General features: G+C 43.4%; 1 protein-coding gene across 2 annotated transcripts in view; it reads right to left on the reverse strand.

Annotated features, from left to right (window-relative positions):
* TSC22D2 (TSC22 domain family member 2) overlaps positions 1–19,170 on the reverse strand; it is a 38,589-nt gene extending 19,419 nt beyond the window's left edge. The window contains exons 1-2 of one of the 2 annotated variants that reach the window (XM_083177964.1): positions 17,081–19,170; positions 5,051–5,110 (exon numbers count right to left, since the gene is read on the reverse strand). In XM_083177964.1, coding sequence (XP_083034090.1) covers positions 5,051–5,110; positions 17,081–18,735 — 1,715 coding nt within the window. In that variant the 5' untranslated portion in view covers positions 18,736–19,170. The remainder of the gene's footprint in view (positions 1–5,050; positions 5,111–17,080) is intronic. The other variant, XM_083177965.1, reaches the window with a different exon arrangement.
* Between the last annotated feature and the right edge of the window lie 708 nt (positions 19,171–19,878).

Genomic DNA, 19,878 nt, shown 5'->3' on the forward strand with positions numbered 1-19,878 from the left:
TCCTTAATAAATAGGCCCTTTAGTAACAAAACACAGAAGCATGTGAGTGTGTAAGACAGAGCAGCAGATGGAGGCATTCAGCCCCAGCGTATGCATGGGAAGTCACACTTCCAGTTCTCTGTTCTCTAATTGGCAGCAGTGTAGATGTAAGAAGGATTTCGCTACCAACAAAATTACTTTCAGATCACAATAAAACTTTGCAGTTATGTAAAGTGAAAAGTAGAACATATACAATATTGTTTATGTGCATTAGCAATTACAGATGTGTTCTTTCCTGCAGTCACACCAGAGGAGCCTCTATGCACAACATATGGGGGAATGTAGCCTTGTGCATCTACTAGGACACACAAGGAGACCACTGATTAACCGGACATATGAATATTGTACATCTGTGTGCAACCGGGTATCAGCCGCAACTACTTTCCAATACAAGTTCTGTTCAGTATACAGATTCCATCACAATACACAAGTATCAAATCACATTAATCAGCAGTCTCCTAGTCGCATCCAATGTTATTAGAGCCGCAATGGACCTGACTTACATCAGGCACCTCACTACACGTCGTTCTAAAAGGCTTAAATGTACAAAATCCTATCTGTAGACATTGACAATAGTCGGGGTTGGATTAACGTTTTAATAAAAGAAAAAAAAATGTAATTATGTAATTCCATTAGTTCTAATACTGTGAAACATTGCTGTGTATAAGGAACCTTGATCAATAAAATTTCCGGATTTCTAACAATAAGGGGGGGGGAAGATTCAATCCCGGGTCACGACTGTCGATCCGCCCCGACAGCGGTGACCCTGGCCCCGTTTTAGTTTTCGAAAATCGCCAGATATGATTCAATGTCCCGCTTGGCGATCAGTGAAGAGGGAGTGTCTGCATAAACAATTCATGGGCGTTATTGACAAAATGGGCCAGACAGCTTTTAATGGTCGGGCCCATTCTCTCCATCTGCCTCTTCAATGCTGACGGGAAAAGACCGCATTGAATATTCACCCGTCGCTATTTCCCCCATCGAACATAGCTTCGGGATTGAATACACCCCCTTTACTATCCAAAGTTATTAGGCTTTGATTGGTTTTATTTGAAGACTTAAAATCCTATTTTAAATTGTGTCCACATGGGCTTATCCAACAGCCACCTATATCTATGGCCACCAGGACCCGGCGGGATGCCGACATTTGCTGACTGGGAAGGAAGAACAGCACGGCGAGGGCCATGCTGTATTACAATCAGTAAAAAGACTGTATATCTATAGCGCACCAGTGATTTTCAGCCTAGGTTAACACAAAATGAACATGAATCTTTAAAGTCCGTCCAGGCCTGAGGAATCCGGTCGGCAGCAGTGATAAGCCTGAAAGCGCACTAAAGCCTATCACTGCTGCCGACCGGATTCCTCAGGCCTGGACAGACTTTAAAGATTCATGTTGCCGCCCATTGTCCTTTGAGAGATTTTATACCCCTTGTGCGTGATATGCGATTTTACTTGAAATTTTTTTTACAGTGTTACTTGGTATGAAAGTGATCCATTTACAAAATTGTGTAAGTGTATTATATATGTGTTTTCGCCAGTGATAAGCCTGAAAGCGCACTAAAGCCTATCACTGCTGCCGACCGGATTCCTCAGGCCTGGACAGACTTTAAAGATTCATGTTGCCGCCCATTGTCCTTTGAGAGATTTTATACCCCTTGTGCGTGATATGCGATTTTACTTGAAATTTTTTTTACAGTGTTACTTGGTATGAAAGTGATCCATTTACAAAATTGTGTAAGTGTATTATATATGTGTTTTCGCCAGGGTTGCACAATAACCTTTTCTGGTACATGCTGTATTGAGCAGCATGGCTCGCATTCCAAGATAGTAGAAATAGATGGGTGCAGGATGACTCACCTACTGTCGGGATTCCAACAGTCATTTGTCAGACATTGGAATCCTGACTGTTACAATCTTGACAGTCGGGATCCCGACTTATAGGGCCTATTTTCCCTCATGGAATAGAAGAGGTGGCGAGTGCATCAAGCCACGGAGTCTGCAGCATGGCAAACACAGCCAGACCCTGGAGGGCTCCTGACTGGTGATATCCAGTGAGCGCCTTATAGCACACACCCAAATAGACTGCGCTGCCTAGTCTATTTCTACATTCCATTCTGATGCTGCAGGGCCACACATTGGGTGTGGCATAGCATGGTGCTATTTGCAGTATGTGCTATGAGATTTTGATTATATAGCCAAATCAATCGTGCAAATCACACAATGTGTACAGAGCGCTAGACTAAACAATTAAAACATGCTACCCCCAATATTTCAATATCTGCCAAGACTTATTCAATCCTGTCAGTTTTCAGACGAAACTCTGCTACAGATTTGGCTCTTTGAAAGGCCGAATCTGCATTCGCAGAAATGGATGCTAAATTTGTGAATTGGCGGCCATGTCAACGGAAAAATTTGAATCACCGAAAGTAGGAGACAAAAACAAAAAACAAACAACACTGAATAAATCGAATACAAACTCAACCTATTCTATGCAAAAACATCAGATCTTTTTGAAGATCGTAAATGTCTGCCAGGAATGAATACTCCAATAGCTTCAAACATCAGCTCTCCTAATCCAATTACTGTGTTTTTAAAGCAAGATTTCTCTTAAAGAAAAAATAAAATAAAAAAAACTAATTTTCATGAGGTGGCCTACAATCTGCCCCGTTGCTTGACTCCATATTCTCTTGTGGAGATGGATTATCCTGCCATCCGTTCACAGACAGAGCATGAGAAGATGTAATGGCTCACGTAAAGCACGTTACGCTTGGGCTCGTATTGTGATGTGTTAAATACACCCAGTAAATAAATAGTGACTAACTTGTTAATTCCGCTCATCAAACTCTAGGGATAAATCTCATAGCAACCTTAACGTTAAGGCTTAAAATAAAGCTTCCCAGAGGAAAGAAACTCCACACAGAATAGCGGATATATTTGGCTGGAAGTTTTCTGCATTGTAACACCTCAAACCACTGCACATTGCATGTTGCACACTTAAACATTTTCTACGTAATACATAACCAGACAGTTAAAAATGCGATAAAGTTTTTCAGTAAAATGATATGCAGTATACAAAATAAAATAGAAGCATGCCATTAATAATATTACAATAGTAACAAGGCATAACATTTTAAGCATTGTGATTACATGAACAAACAGATCACAGTATGCAAGACGCAACAACAAATTTATATGAAGCGCAAATCGTGACCAAATTACAAGCCGGGAGCCCAAATGTTTGCAGCACACTACAACATTAGTAAGGCATATCTTATGCACTAAAGTCAGAATGATCAGGGAACTAATTGATTTGCACTGGTGACACTTTCAAACCACGGAACTCCTTATGGCACTATTCAAAAGCGCTCCTTAAAACCTGTATTTATTAATGGACTTACACAGGACCTTTTCAATAAGGGAAATTAATCTTACCTTTTTCCATTTCTTTTTTTTTCTGTTTGGGACTTAGAATAAGTTGCTAAATCAGTCAGAGTTCACATACTGTTAATCCAACTTATTTTTCTTTAACGGTATCCCTGCTCCCTTGACTGCTCTAATCCAGTTCCAAGATCTTCCAAAGCAAAATAGAAATACTGTAGATCTAAAAAAAGACTAAAGAAAAAAAAGTTGTACACAATTAGATGATATAGCTCCCTCAATATGTATTAAGGATCACAGGATTTGTGGGGATGGAGGTTTCTGGAGCAGGTGGTGGCGTGTCAATGGGGGCCCTTTAGTTCGGATGTGGGGCTGCAGTGCCTTATATAGGGACAGATTTCCCCGCCAGTGGGCTTTATGGGAAACATGACCAGAATAAGTTCTGTCAGCTCTACAAGTAAGAAACACATATATGGCATGGTATCCAGTACTGTTCAATGGAACAAGAGGTCACATTCTGAGGGACTACAGTCAGAATACATTACCATAAATTACACTGATTGCCCCTATAAAAACCAGGCAAAAACCAATACTTCAGAAAAACACCACTGATATTAACAAGTCATAGATGAGGAATTAACTTTTGTGGGGTTTACTGATAAAAAAGGAATTCCATTACAATAGGAAGGTCACTACTTTGTGCTGTAAAAGCTTCCTTCACTATTATACCTCATTATGCTAATCAAAACCAGTAATAATTAAAAAGAAAACAAATTTGCTTAAATGCAAGTTCTGGGCTAGTTGCGTAGTTATATTAAATGATTGCCAAGGAAAATTATAATGCAAAAGACGTTTCTCCCACAAGAGGGGTCAGCCTATGTGCTTCCATGTAATAGCTTTGTTAAATACAGTTTAAAAAAATGGAAAGACAAATCTGCAGGTAGCAGGAAGGGGCTTAACGAATCCCAGCTCTTCAGGTATTCAGAATTGTATAATTATTTGCAGAATTCAGTGATCAGCTTCCATTGGAAAAAGAAACAAATGACAGAAAAGATAAAAAGAGAAAGGTGCAAAATAAAAAGTTAATTGGCAGAATACTTGTAGAATTTGATGTGGTTTTCAGAAAGCAGTCACTTCTTCCACACATAGGAATCTTACTTTCCCATAAATATAATAGAGTAGGAGCCTCACTTGGTGTATGAAGTTGAACTTTCAAGCACATGGACTGGTAGAGCATATACAAATTATGATTTAATGCAGCTATAATGGACTCCTGACTGATGGGGCATTAGACTGCAAAAAAAAAAAATATATATATATATATATATTACACGCTTCTGATTTAACTCCAACCACTCCATAAACAAATAAATCCTGGTGTGGTGGAAGGAAATATCAACTCAGATAATATGTTGAAGATTAGAACTGGATTTGAGCATTGAAGGGAGCAGGTAAACCTAAGGGAGAAAAATAGTTACTTCAAAATTAAATTGCACACATCCCAATTGCTACATCAGCCAGCAGAAGCTGAATCATTGTGATTGCCCCGTCAACATATAGTTAAAGCAAGAATTAAGGCTCATTGCAAGCTGTCCATGCAAACTTCTGCACATGGTCAATTCAGTGATCATACCTAGAACCCAGTTTCTTTGACTTCACTCGAAATGCTTCATAGAAAGCAGAGGAAGGATTCCTGTGAGACCCAAAAATTACATAAAAAGGTTTAGCAAACACTACATAAAAACAGGAGTGTCAAAAACAAAGAAAAGCAGGCCTACATACTATGCTTATGGAGCAGATAACTGTAGGTGCCTTTACACATACTGTATTAGAATAATAAGATCGAAACAAAGGTGATGGTATGAACGGATTACAAAATTTAGTTTTGCTCAAACTAAAATTTTGACTTAACCCCTTGCCCTAGAAAGCAAAAAGGAGGGCTTTCCATCAGGGATCCTTGTTGCCCAGGAAGCTGTACAGATATTGACAACTTGGACATAGCGCAGCCAAATTTTTCCCAAGGATCGAAACGAAGGCCCCTACACACTGAGCTGATTCTGATGAATCAGGACTTCAAATTGGCCCAAGTAGGGTCAGTTTGATGTCCCCTCAGGACAAACTGTCCGTGCGCATCGGACCAGCATCTATGTTCAAACCCGCTTGCCATCTGACCACCCGACCTGGGACTTCCCCCTCCCAGTGGCATGCCGGGCAGGAAGCATGGGCACATGTGAACCATCACAACAAATTGGGAAGGTCCTGGGTGGCTCGCAGGGTATCGGGTGGCCATACACTGTTGCGAGACATTGCCGCTTAAGATTTAGAGGGGAAGGGTGCTCTTTGCCACTAGCTAGCACCCAATGGAGCCATTGCTCTTCCAATCTGTCACTGATAGCTGCAGGAGGGAAACAGTTCAGCTCCCAGCATGATGAGCGGAAACATGTAGAGTTAACCATTTGGGCTACCAGACAGTGCTGATCACACTGCGCCTATCAGCAGCCTAAAAGGTGCGTACACACTAGGAACTTCATTTTGCAAAACTTTTGGTAACAATAAAATAGTTTGAAAGAATTAACTTCTGCCTAAAGCGACCAGGAGCAGACAAGTAAGTAAGTACTTTTTCCTGTGCCAAGTGCACTACAGTTCAATCAGAGGACAATTTTAAAAGCGTATATTTAATACCAAATTCATTAAATTGGACATGCCATGCCAATTCTAGAAAATGAATTAACTACACCAAAAAAAAAAAAAAGAAGATTCTGTACAGTAAACTTGTACTAAATATATGTTTATATACCAGATGGTCTTGGAGCGAGATATGAATTAACAAATTATTTGTATTGTGCATAAACATTGCAATTATTCCAGCCGATCCAGCATAATACGTACCCAGACTGCCCTCTAATGCGCGATTGCCATTACCTGTTTTGAAGTAACAATTAAGCAGTTCAACGCAGGTGATGGCAATCAAATTACAACTGAAGAACAGGAGAATTGTATTTTATTGAAGGGGTATGATATGCCCGTCATAAACCACAAGATATGTAAAGTATTGCTAGAATACTGTAACATTGGCAATATCCGAACACTATTTTAATTAATAAAATGGTCTAATACACTGTCAAATGATAGAAGCACAGAGGGGGCAATTCAATTGTTTCCCCGGTGACTGGCACTAGGGATGGTGGTAGCCAATTACCATCACTCATTGATTGGATAATTGCTTCATCGTACACTATCTAATTAGCCCCAATAAGCCGCAGCATAAGCAGTAACAAAAAGACAAGTTTGGGATGTAAAAACAAGCCTTAAAAAAAAAAAGTGTCAGTCTGCTATGATTGGCCAACCAGATACTAGCTATTTTCTACTAGAATATGCTAAATAAAGTACATTCTGATTGTCCATAGCAATAGCCGATCTGAAATAGAACGCCCATCAGTAAATTTCCCCCTACATATCTAGAACAGTTACCCTATTCCAAAAACAAAGAAAGGTGAAATTGTGATCTCTATGACGATACCAGCTACTGCTACCACTAAAACGGAGAAGCACAAAGAATGCGAGCGCACATTACAGAATGGATTTCTGGTGAATGAATCATCTCAGAAGCTGAAAAACTACATCGGTGGGAGTGCCTCTAGCTATTACTTTGAAGGCTCATGCAGAGACAGATCATTAAGATATGCAAGTAAAGAAAAATAAATATTTTACAATTAGGTAGGATAAGAAACCTGGTGAAAACAAATGAAAGCAAAATCAAACACTACTGTCCCAATAAGACCCTCCTTTTACTACAAGGTTCAGATATATTAGGTGTCTAAGTTACCACACCTTCCTGACCCGTCCTTCTGGAACACTTAATTCCAGCTCTTTCATGGAAACATGTTACATACCTCCCAACATAACCCTCTCCAGGAGGGACACATTGCTCTGCTCCTGCACTTCCCTCTTAATGTATGATTGCCATCACCTGTGTTGAAACACCTTTCTTATTAGTTAACAAGTTCAACACAGATAAAAGTTATCATGTATTAATAAGAAAGTCCAGGAGCAGAGCACTGTGTCCCTCCTGGAGAGGGTCATGTTGGGAGGTATGATGTTATACCTCCCAATGGCAGAATTTATTATATCAACTTTCATTACAGTCCACTGTAGGGTTATGCCACACCAAATCCACAAAGTGCATACACACTGTATGCACAGCTCTGATGTGGGAAAGTCGTGGGCTGAATTGCTCAGTGCATACACACAGAGCGATTATCGCCCACCTAAGTATACTGTGCACTTTTTTGAGAATAAAGAAAATTGCTTTGAAACCAGGAGTTATTTGAACGAAACCTTTATATGAGGAGATACATCAGGCTGGTGTAAGCCATCGTGTGAGCACCTATTTTTTCTGTTTGTGGTGTATGTGAACAGCTTAAAGAAACCTTTATAGGTTTTCGAACTTCTGAATAAATTTATGCTTCATGTCAGTGATTCTAAGTCTACACTATGGTGATCCCATAAAGACAATAGAGCAACAACATCTATAGGGGAAAGATTCGTACCCCTTCTGAAAAACCCTTTGGTCTCAGACATACTATATATATTTTTATTTTCCTCTCTTGTTATGAATTACCATTGAGAACGAAAGGAGGAAGTTATCATACACTTTGGACATCAGGTGATAAGAGCGCCATTAAAGGGCCATCATTTTTTCTGTGTTTTGTAGTTCGACTTTAGGGGGCTTGGCAACCTCCATTTTTGATGGTCTTTATATAGCTGCTCTTGGTGCAGTTTCAAATCTGTCAATTATTGTATATTGTATATAATTCAGTGTGTATGCACTATATTTATCCAGGAGTTGCAGGCAGCTCAAGGGAAAATTTTATGTACACCGTTCAAGTCAGAATCGCCTAATGTGTATCCTGCTTAGGTGACAAAGATATTGGAGTCAGCGGGGGCCTGGCATCGATAAGTGCGTACACACGTGAAGGGATCTACTATGTCAGAACATGTAGGACAAGGGACGGGGGTCGTTGATATTAAATTAGTTTTCATTCTAGCACCCACCATCTTTGAAAACCCATGCAGTTCCCTGCCTGGGGTGTTGTCGGCTGTGGTGTTTCTAGCACAGGTCTGGTTTGCATAGCAGTGCTGATATACAGACCACACTGTGCTAGAAGCACTACAGCAGACGGCGACACCGCAGGCAGGGAAGAGGAACTGCATGGGTTTTCAAAGATGGCGGGTGCTAGAATGAACACTAATATTCAGTGTACACACTAGGTGATATAGTAAAAAATATCGCTCAGAAGAATCCTTCTGAGCGATATCACCTAGTGTGTATGTGGCTTTAAGTTCTAAGGAAAAAAAAAAAAAAAAGGAATCTTCTTAGTATAGCATTAAGACTATGCCTCTTCCACCCCCAGAATGGGTCATATTACACTTAGCTTTGACAGTACCCAATTCTTGGCAGCAACTGAACAGGAAACCGTAAACCAAACTCGTGGCTTTCCTAAGCATAATAATCAGACAGCAATGCAGTTCTTAAATTCAATCAGTCCAACACTTCTGCGAATAACAAGCATTTGAAATGGTCATTCTGATAATGGTATGATTTATCAGCTTCAATTAACAGTGCACAAGTAAGCCTTTAAGCAAATGAGGCAACAGGCACCTTGAAATGAGGGGCTTACAATCAGGTTTTCAGCTGGCTAGCTGATGTAGCTGACAGTTCACAAATACATCCATTCATTACAGTTCCTGGAATGCAGCCTGCGCAGTTCATACTGGTCAGCTATCTATGGAAAATGATCTGTACTCTGTTCTTATTCCAAACAGTCATTTTACCTATGTGCCAAAAGTGGAGGACTTTTCAAGGAACAATCTCCACCTACATATAACCTCTTACTTAACTAAGGTTTACATCCTACGTGGGAACATAAAGCAGCCATTAGAACCAATATATACACACACATTTCGCACACAGCATGTCAGCTTCTTCAGCATTAATAGGATATTACAATAGAACACCCCCCCATTCAAGGGTAATCAAACCCCTCCTGGTTACAACAGCCAATGTATGCTCCCACTAGGAACAGTCTAGCATTCCCATTACTCCCATGAGGAGACAGAAGTGGTTCCGCCTATCAACAGCTCAGACACTATTCAGCAATACTCAGGGCTGCATGTGCTGTTTCAGGAAACATGTTACAGTACAAGGGTTACATCAATGAAATACCAATTTGGGGCATCAACTACATTTAAACCAAAATGATCAAGCAGTCCAAATCAATTTGTGTTTCAAAATCAGTCTGAATGGAGAACAAGGACCAAATATATGGTATACAGGTGGAGGCTCTATTCAAAGTGCTTGGGTACCAGTAGTACTTTGGATACTTCCGTATGCTGGAATATTTGCATAGTATAATAAAAGGAGTCTTTGGGGATGGGTCCCAATCCTCAACAGGATTTACATAAAATTACAATATACACCTTTACACAGGGGGCATCAATTGTTTTTTTGATCTGCAATAACTATTGGGTGGCCAATGTTGCAATTAAAAAGGTTTGGGGAATCTAATCTCTACCCCCCACCCATAGCCTGAAATTAAAAATGTGTAATAATTGTGTGCATAAAACAGTATAAGGCAGGCATGTCCAACGTTGGCCCTCCAGATGTTGTGAAACTACACATCCCAGCATGCTTTGCCACAGTTTTGCTATTAGAGAATGCTAAAACTATTGCAAAGCATGCTGGGATGTGTAGTTTCAAAACATCTGGAGGGCCAACGTTGGACATGCCGGGTATAAGGCATAAGAAAGCACAAAGGTGTAAAGGCCCTCATACACTACTGCAAGTTCTCTGGAGGTGATAAGTCCCTGCCGATCCCTCGTTCAAGGGCGGAACAATCACATCCAATATCATATGCGGGCCTTTTGCATATGATACACCAAGGTCTCTGAACCATGCATCGGATGTCAAACACATACGAATTGTGCCGCCCCCCCCCCCCCCAATTTCTCGGCCTGATCCTTCTTCTGAATTGGGTGAAAAAGCGGCCAAATTGCACTAGTTTATGACCAGCTTAACTAGCTCAGTCATGCTCAAAAAGTTTCCAGATATGGAAGACGAAACCTGTACCACATCTGTCCAAATAAGTTTTAAATAACCACATTAAAGACCGGTCTGGACAGTGCAAATATAGGCATATAAACAGTCCTAACTCTAAAATCATAGACACTGGCTTAGCAGCATTCATAAACATTAAGTCACTCTCCAAGATGGCAGGGTGACCTAAAAATCGAATATACCTCCCTTGTCACAGGAGTAATTAAGCACTAAAGTTACGTGTGCTTCTCAAAATAAACAATGAACTCCTAAATAAAGAACCAGTTCTACCCAACCCATAAAAACACGGGACTGCATTTAAGCTATAAGGAGGTTGTGAGATTCTGTGCAGTGACATTTTAATCACTCTCTCACCCAAACAGGAGATCCAATACCATGTATTTCTGTACTTGCTCCACGGAATCACAAGTTAAGAATAGAGTGCAATTAGAAACACACATAGTAGTTCGTTTTGCCAATCTCCAGACATGCTTGCACAATGTAACTGCATTGGGCAGATTAGAGTGAACCCAACATGTTAAAATTGGATTACCCAAAGTTTACCACTTTTACTTATGGCCAAAACTCCCTGAAGCCAACCATTGGTGTACCCAATTCAGTATACTACATTACACTTTCAGCTATACACTGGATGTATACATTTACCACCCACTCTATAAGCATAGTATGGTCTCATCTTAGCCAAGAGTTGCTTTTCAACCACAACAACAAACAGGTTGAACTTCTGCAGCAAGCAGAGTACAGAAGTTCAGAGAAACCATTCCATTTTCTACAGTGAATGCTGCCTGCTCGCTCCAATTGCCTATAGCAAATATTCCCTCATTTTACCAAGTATAACAAAAAAATAAAAATATATATAAAAAAAAAAAAAAAAAGGTACTCATTAAACCAAGTTTTTTTTTTTTAATGAAAAAAAAAAAAAAAAAGGGGAATAACCTAGTGGGTGGTACATGAATAAGGCAAATACCAAATAGAGCACAATGCTTATATATTCTTTGCTTTGTGCCAATTCAATGGAGCCTTCAGCATTCACAAAGGTTTGTTAAAGACATCATGGAGTTTAATGGGTATGTTCATTTCGGGCTTAGCAAATGCCTGGCAAGACTTGGGATGCCTTTTGCCTGCCTCTGACCCCATTGAATGCTGTTCTGCGTTGAACTTGCATTCTTTTATTATGCCCTTGTCTGCCAACTTTAATACAGGTTGAGTATCCCGAATCCAAAATGCTCCGGAACAGAAGATTTTTGGATAACGAATTATTCTGTATTATAGAATATTTTTATATTTGGATGAGATCTCAAACACATGAAATACACACAAATGTATTTTATTTGTGCATGAAACAAGGTTTTAAAACATGAAACAAATTGAATTTGAATGCCAAGCAATCATGTCCTTGTTGGTTTAGTGCCAGTTACATGTTATTTTCCCAGTAGTGCCAGTTACAGATGTTCCCAGTAGGTTTTTATTAAAAATTGCAAAATCTAAGTACATTTTGGAGACTATGGTTTTCAGAATAATTTGGATAACTGATATTTGGATAAAGGGATACTCAACCTGTATTGCAGAGTTGCTCACGTACATTGCTCAGTTTTGATACTGAAGATTACAGCTGCAAGATATGTTGATAAAGTATTTTTGGTGCTTTGCTATTAAATTACCTTCTGTACGATTTTTATTTTATTTTTTCTCGACTTATTTAACTGTTTGAGTGCCAACATATGTGATATGTGCAAAATATCCACTAAAATTCCAGCATTGAGAGAGATAGATAAATAAAAAAGTCCAACTACTGGAGAAACACAGCCTTCCTCTCTATTTTGAGGAAATCCCAAATTGTGTTCACCCTGTCTTTAAAACACAAAAAAAGGAAATATAGGGGAGCAATTAATACCAAAGTACAGGTTTAGTAAAACTGCTAAGGGGGCAGAGCTATTTAACTTATTTGACATTTTATTATTGCCTCTGGGATGGTGTAATTACTGCCTCACAGCGCTGAGGTCATTGGTTCGATTCCCAACTTGGCCCCAACTGTGTTGAGTTTGTATATTCAACCCGTGCTTGCGTGGGTTTACTCCGGGTACTCCAGGTTCCTCCCACAATCCAAAAATATACAGGTATTTTAATTGGTTCCCAACAAAATTAACACTAGAATGTCTGTGTGTGCGTGTACATGTGGTAGGGAATATAGATTGTAAGCTCGACTGGAGCAGAGACGGATGTGAATGTTCAACTATACTCTGTAAAGCGCTGTGGAATATGTGCGTTATATAAGAAACTTAATAAATAAGGTGTGTAAGAAGACAAGACAAAACAGACCAAGTCCCTTTAAAAACAAAGTACTGGCTTACCTAATGCAGGGCATGCACTGTCATACCTGACATTTTATCGGAAAGCCATCAGATATCATTGCCGTAATCTGTGAGATCTCACATTTTATGGCCATAAGATATTTGCTTTCCTTCCCTGGGGAGGAGACCTTTCCCCATTCCTCAACTAAGTGGAACAGGAGAAATGTCAGTCACTTAGGTAGGGCGTGCATACATAGCCAAAGCACTTGACATGCAACATGACAATTCTGAATATACGACAGATCATTTGTGGTTGGCCACAGCTACACACTAAAGGGCTTATTTAATAATGCACTTCTGGCATAGAATATTAAAAAGACTACTTCAGTAATTCCAAGCTGGGATGACCAATTCTAACAGCTGTACAGGTTTCACCACTGAAAACATACCCTTTAGGTGTTCAGCATAACCAGATAAAACATGAAAGCCATCAATAAAAATGTATAGATGTAAGCTTGCAGCAGGGCCCTCCTACCTCCACTTTTGTAAAGCGCAATGGAATCTGCTGCGCTATATAAGAAACTGTAAATAAATAAATAAATAAATAAATAAAGAAGAATGGCAAATATATGTTGGTATAATAGAGAAGCTGATTAGGACATGATTAATATTAACCCTTTGAGGGCTATTTCACACGCTCCGGCTCATGCCGGGCGGCGAAACCCTGCACGGCCAAGAAGCCGTGCTGCACTCAGAAGTTTTCAATGGTGGGGATGGCCACAGCCCGGCAGCCGTCCCTTCCAGTGGTGGGATCCGGCTGCAACCGGGCGGCCGAACCGTGGCCGTCCCATGTGATTGGACACAATCGTGTCCAATATTAACTACTGTGTGCGGCAAGGCATTTGGCCATGCAGGGTTTCGCCGCATGGCCGGAGCGTGTGAAATAGCCCTGAGTGCCAACATCTGGGAGAGGTTAAAAATATATGCTAAAAATGCCACCGTCAATCACATTTGTTATATAAATTCAAATTTAAAAAAAGCTTTCCAATATAAGGTAAATATTACAGGTCATAAGGAATAAATCTTTGCTTGCCAATTTCACAAATTTTTACAAATTCACTTGGCACACAAAGGGGTAATTTAAAAGTTATTGGTTTACTCCTATAAGCACTAGGTGAACTAAATAAGAAGAGCCATAAACAGAAGTATTATGGGGGAGATTCTTTAAACTAAAAATGCGCTAAAAACCCAGTGATCGGGGTTTTTACCGCATTTTGAGATGCTCTAAGCATCCCCTGCTGGGTTATCGCGACAGGGGTGGGGGCATCGGGTGGGGGAAGCCTATGGGCTTCGAACGCGACCCACCACCGCCCCGCACTGACCCCCCTCCCTCACCTGTGTCCGGGCAGCACAGAGCTTTGCTGCCCGGACCTGACAGCAGCAGCGCCGGGTAAAGGAGGGAGAGGGGAGCCGCCGGGACCCACCAACTCTCACCGCAAAGGACAGCTCTTAACGCAAGAGCTATCCTTTGCCATAATTATCGCATATGTTAGTGCATATGCCATAATTATGAATGCGATGGGCAGCAAAGGGGGGGCGGAGGTAGGGTGCGGATTAGAACACTTCCCCCTATGGCTCTTGAAGCCTTCATTAAGCAGCCTCCAGCTCCTTCAAACGTAGTTTTCAGAATGGCAATAGAACTTTTAAGGGTTGTTTAAAAGGCCTAGGGATTTTAATACAGATTGAGGTCTTTCATTGATTAAATGATTCATTTATTTGCTGAGATTAAGAGTAATGTGCAGACCCTTTGAATGTTAGAGAGCCATCCAGTTCTGCACCCAACCTGCATCATTGCTCTAGAAAAACTGCTAGACACACAATGGTATACCATTGGACAGAGCAAAGCACTGTTTCAGACAAACCCACTAGTCCAGGCATGTCCAAAGTCAGGCCCGAGGGCCAAATGCGGCCCGTGCGGTCATTTGAAGCGGCCCACAGCCTCCAGCTGAAAGCGGGCAGAGCATCAGATGTGGGAAGCACAGCACAGAACACTAAAGGTAGGGACCCGGCGAGCGCACCTTTACCTTGCTGTCTGCTGCAGTGAGGAGGTGCAGGCCGCCACAGTCAGATGTTTGGCGTCCTACCCCTGCAATCGTATATCACCCTACTCCACAACCACAGTGACAGCAGTGTTTGGGTAGGGGGGAAGCAAGGGGGAAGTTTGCTCCCGTAACATGCAGAGCGGAGGAGGGCAGCAGCGGAAGCCCAAGCATCTCCTGTCCTTGCAGTGCCTGCTTTGCCTCTCCTACCTCTGGCTCACACAAGGGTCTTGGAAACATACAGAGAAGGGAGGAGGAAGAGTGGGGGACATACAGTGAAGGAGGGTCAGGCTGGGGGACATACAGTGAATGGAGGCAGTGATGGCCATTCAGAGAAGGGGGAGCAGGGGCAGGCTGGGGGACATACAGTGAATGGGGGCAAAGTGGGGTACATAGTAAATGGGGGTCATACAGTGAATGGGAGTCAGGCTTGGGGACATACAATGAATGGATGCACTGATGGACATTAAGAGAAGGGGACAGAGTGAATGGGTGCTCCCAGTGGAAGCTATGTTAAGCAAATCATGTAATAGTCATTAATTTTAAATGAATGAAAACTGTGCCACTGAAATGATAGAACTGGTAATGTACAACTACTCTCTCAATGATACGAGGCATTGGTATTTAACCTCAGCAATACAATCCAGGAAGCGTTCAGCATGCTTGCCAAATGAGGTCACTGTAAGTGTATATACATTACTGGTACTAATAAAGCATTGGGACATAATACAGAAACGTCTGAAAACAAAAAGGGCTAACGCAGTTAAAATCAGCTGAAGTAAAGATTAAAATAACCAATCTAAAATCTTTACCAAAGAGGTTTAAGAATAATTATAAAAATAACGTCCGTATAGATTGTAGACAGCAAGTACCTCTATTACCCAGGCTGGTTTTATTTCCAATTGGAAACAAACTGAAAAGCGCAACAGAATATGCTGGCTCTGTATAGGCAACTTGTGTCCCGTTTAAACAGAAAGCACAAAACTAATGCCCAATCTCTTCTATATGTAAACCTTTAATAAACAAGTCTTTAATACAGGCGATGAAGCTTCCATTCCATTATGGTCAAATTTGGCAAATGTGTTTATAAGGTTTGGGTGTTTAAAATAAAAAATATATACATATACTCAACTCTTGCAAATTAAAGAAGCTTGACTTAAAGATCATCCCCACTTTACCAACAAAAGTTAACCTAAAGTTCCAAACTGCTAAAGTGCTCAAATGATGCACATCATGTATATGCAATCTTGTCACTGAAGTCATCTTCTAGAACAGGGATGGGGAACTTCTGGGCCTCCAGCTGTTCTAGAACCACACATCCCAGGATGCCTTGCAACAGTTTCAGCATGGCCAAATAGCAAAAACTTTAGCAGGACATGCTTTGCTGTGTAGTTCAACTACAGCTGGAGGGCAAAAGTTCCCCATCCCTGTTATAGAAGAAAACTAAAAAAAAAAAAAAAAAAACACTGTCTCCTAGTAAGTAGTAAGGGCCACAGCAAAAGATTATACATAAAATAAGTGTATATGGCTGCCAATAATAACCTGTTAGACAAAGTGGACCCTATACGAGGGTAAGGGTATCAGATGTGCACTGCTATTCGTAGTTATGCAAATATGCCTTATTTTCTACCAGATTATTCGGAAGGAACATATACACCTGGAAGCAGTGTTAGTAAATAAGCCCTTCTTATCAGAAACCACTTTTTAGTGGTAGCCAACTGCTGTATTGCTCGTGACAAATGAGGAATAGAGAAAGTGCCAACATTGTAGTATAAGTTTCTTACCAGATACACCGCATCATAAAACATACCTAAAAATCAGCAATATATTAAAGCATAGATCAAACATACATATTAATTACTGCCATGTGTCATGATCGATTAAGACGCACTATGTACTTATGGAGTACATTAAGCAGATAGGAAGAGGTTTGTGTGTGGCAGCAGAAGTAGTCCCTCATCGTGACTAGTGCAAGGTTGACCATCGTTGAACTGGAACCGTAGAAGATTGCACCTTGTTTGACAAATTCTCTTTTCAACACTATAAAACCTGCTGTTCAAGTGTGTCATTCAATTGTACATAAACAGAAACTGTGCTCAAGTTCCTGGAAACAAGGTGCACTCATAGCATTAAGACAAATGTGAAACGCTTCATACCTGTCATCCTCACCATCAACAGGGATGGATAAACCAAATACGTGAAGGGGATTTGTTAGAGCGTCTGTGATAGGAACTTTCACAAAAGACTTCTCAGAAATCAGGGAGATTGGTGGCTGAGGTAGGGGTTCCGACTTTCTTCTATCATCAGTCTGACCAGCCAAAGACTGTGCCTGAAACAAATTCAGGTTAGCCTGTGGCAGACCTATATGTACACTTGTACCTTGCACTGTTGGAAGCCCAGATGTTGGAATTAGGCTGTTACTCCTGCTCACAGAAGTATGGCTACTTAATGGAGACTGTACAAAAGTAGCAGGAGAAATTGGCATAGAAATAGGAGTGGTGGAGCCACTACTTGCTAGTCCAGAAACACCAGTACTGGGTACAGTCTGCACTCCAGGTGTTGTGGCATTGTGTCCTCCAGGAATGCCTGGCACCTGAGTACTCCCACTCACTTGCTGCTGACTTGTAGGCTTTTGCTGCACCAGGCCAACAGATGACACCGCTGGCTGTGCCACACCTCCAGGCTGTTGCATATGTACTGGGTGGCCCTGGTTAGCTGGTGCACTATGTAGGAGTCCTGATCCCTGGCTCACAGAGTCACCGGGTACAGGGTGAAGACCCATAAGCTGAGCTCCACCAGCTTGCAGATGCGGGCCCGGTAGACCGGTGCCAGAACCCGCAGTGACTGAGTTTGATGGCTGCTGGGCTGCTCCCTGTGACTGTATAGCGGGCATGTGCTGCACAGAGGACTGGCCGCCCATCATGTGTCCCGGCTGCATCTGGGCCTGGCTGTAAGTAAACTGTTGGGACTGGCTGAGAGCGGCCTGCTGCTGGCTGATAGGCATGGCTGATGGGGCAACGGGCACAGGGCCATTGTGACCACTCTGCAGAACGCTCTGGGTGGGGATGTAGGACTGTCCTTGCTGCAGCGGCTGGGAGGTGACAGCGGGATACACTGGCTGCCCCGCACCCGGAGGCACCGCTGCCCCGCCACCCATTGGATGCTGCTGCTGGCCGGGCTGACTGATCACAGAGTCCGCACTGAGCGAGCTGTCAACGCCAGAGTCCGCGCCGTGAGCTACGTGCCCAGTGGTCGAGCCCCCTGTAGCGCCCAAGCCGCTGTCCGCAGAGTGATCGTAGGTGGTGGTGTGTCGGCCGGTGTCCCCGCTGCGGGTGATCAGGCTGCCTCCCTCGGGCTCCCGATCGTAGAACTCCGTGCACGTCCAGCGGCCCCTCCGGTACGGCTCTCCAGAGCCGTGGTCTAGTTTGATGACCCGGAAGCGAGAGGTGCAGGCGGCCGGGGGCTGGGGGGCGGCTGCTGCTGCCGGGGGCTTCTGCTGAGGGCCTGCCGCTTGCCCGCCACCTCTCATCCCCGGAGCCTCCTGCGGCAGGTTGGGGGAGGTGGTCCCGGAGGTCTCTGCGTCCCCCACGTTGTTAAGGGTCTCCTCGGACGAGCTCCGCTCCGGCACATCCTCTGGCCCGTAGTCGGTAGCCCGGGACACGTCGAAGATCTCGGAGGAGACGTCCTCGGTGTGCGACTCGTCGGGGTCGTCCAGGCTCTCGGTGTCCTCGGTGATGCTGCTAGCCGCCTGCGCCGTGGTCACGCTGGTGATCTGGAAGCAGCTCTTCTTCTTCGCCGGCATCTTGGACATGGCGAGGGGCAGAGCCGGGGAACGTCCCCCCCCTGGGAGAGGCGGCTCCGCCGCTCCGGGTCACTGGGGGAGTTCCCGGGGTCACCGAGATCAGCTCTAGCGCAGTTCAGACATCCCGGCTCTGTGTGCGGGCCTCTCCTGTCACCGCAGACCGGGGATGCAGCAGATGGAGGTGCCGGCCTGGCTGGGGAAGGCTGGGCCGCGGCTCCCCGGCTCTCTCCTACCACCACATTGCGGGGGACATGTCCGGGATAGGGTGCGGCGCTGCTGTCCCGTCACAGAGGAAGCGAGAGGCGCTGCTGTTCCTGCTGCCGTGAGGTGCGTGAGCTTGGGAGAGCAGCGGCGGCGGCGGCAGGGGATAAATGTCTGTTAGTGACGGCGGCCGAGCCGCTCCTCCTCTCAGGACACGCCCCTCTCTCACGCACACTCCGCCCTCCCGTCCTGCAACATGGCCGCCAGGGGCACTGCAGGGAGAGAGCGACGGCTGGGCGGGAATGCAGGCGCGTCTTCTGCGCTTCCATTGGTCGGACTGTGGTGACGTCACTGGAGGTGCCTTTTTTCACCCCAGGCTCAGGTAGTATAACGGGGGCGGAGGTCGGGGCAGGGCTGCTGTGATGCTGCTGTGTCACTGCTCGCCGCTCGGTGCCGGTTTGCTGCTGCTGCCGCCTGCCGGATCCTGCACAGCAGGGGTCCCCAGCAATGACGGCGCAGCGGACATTGGGGCAGATGTATTAAGCCTTAACAAGAGATAAATGCAAGTGTGATAAGGAGAGATAAACATCCAGCCAATCACCTGCTAACTGCCATGGTAGAGGCTGTGTTTGAAAAAAGTCAGTAAGGAGCTGATTGGCTGGATGTTTATCTCTCTATCACCCTTGCATTTATCTCTTGTTAAGGCTTAATACATCTGCCTCTCTATGCCGTGATAAGTCGGCGTCCGCGATAGCTGAGCATAACATCCATGCGTTAACATCCATATGGCGTTATGCCCTGCAGCGTTCTACCGACATTTACGCAAGCATATTCGGGGCATAATAGGTCCCGCCCAATTGCTGTAGAAACTCCGCCCATTTAATGTAAGCTCCGCCTCGTTTGAGGTTCGCGATTCGGGGCTGTGATGGCAAACAATCAGCTTGCTGGGCG

The sequence above is a fragment of the Crinia signifera genome, chromosome 3 (genome assembly GCF_055691185.1).
Source record: "Crinia signifera chromosome 3, ASM5569118v1, whole genome shotgun sequence".
Lineage (NCBI taxonomy): Eukaryota > Metazoa > Chordata > Amphibia > Anura > Myobatrachidae > Crinia > Crinia signifera.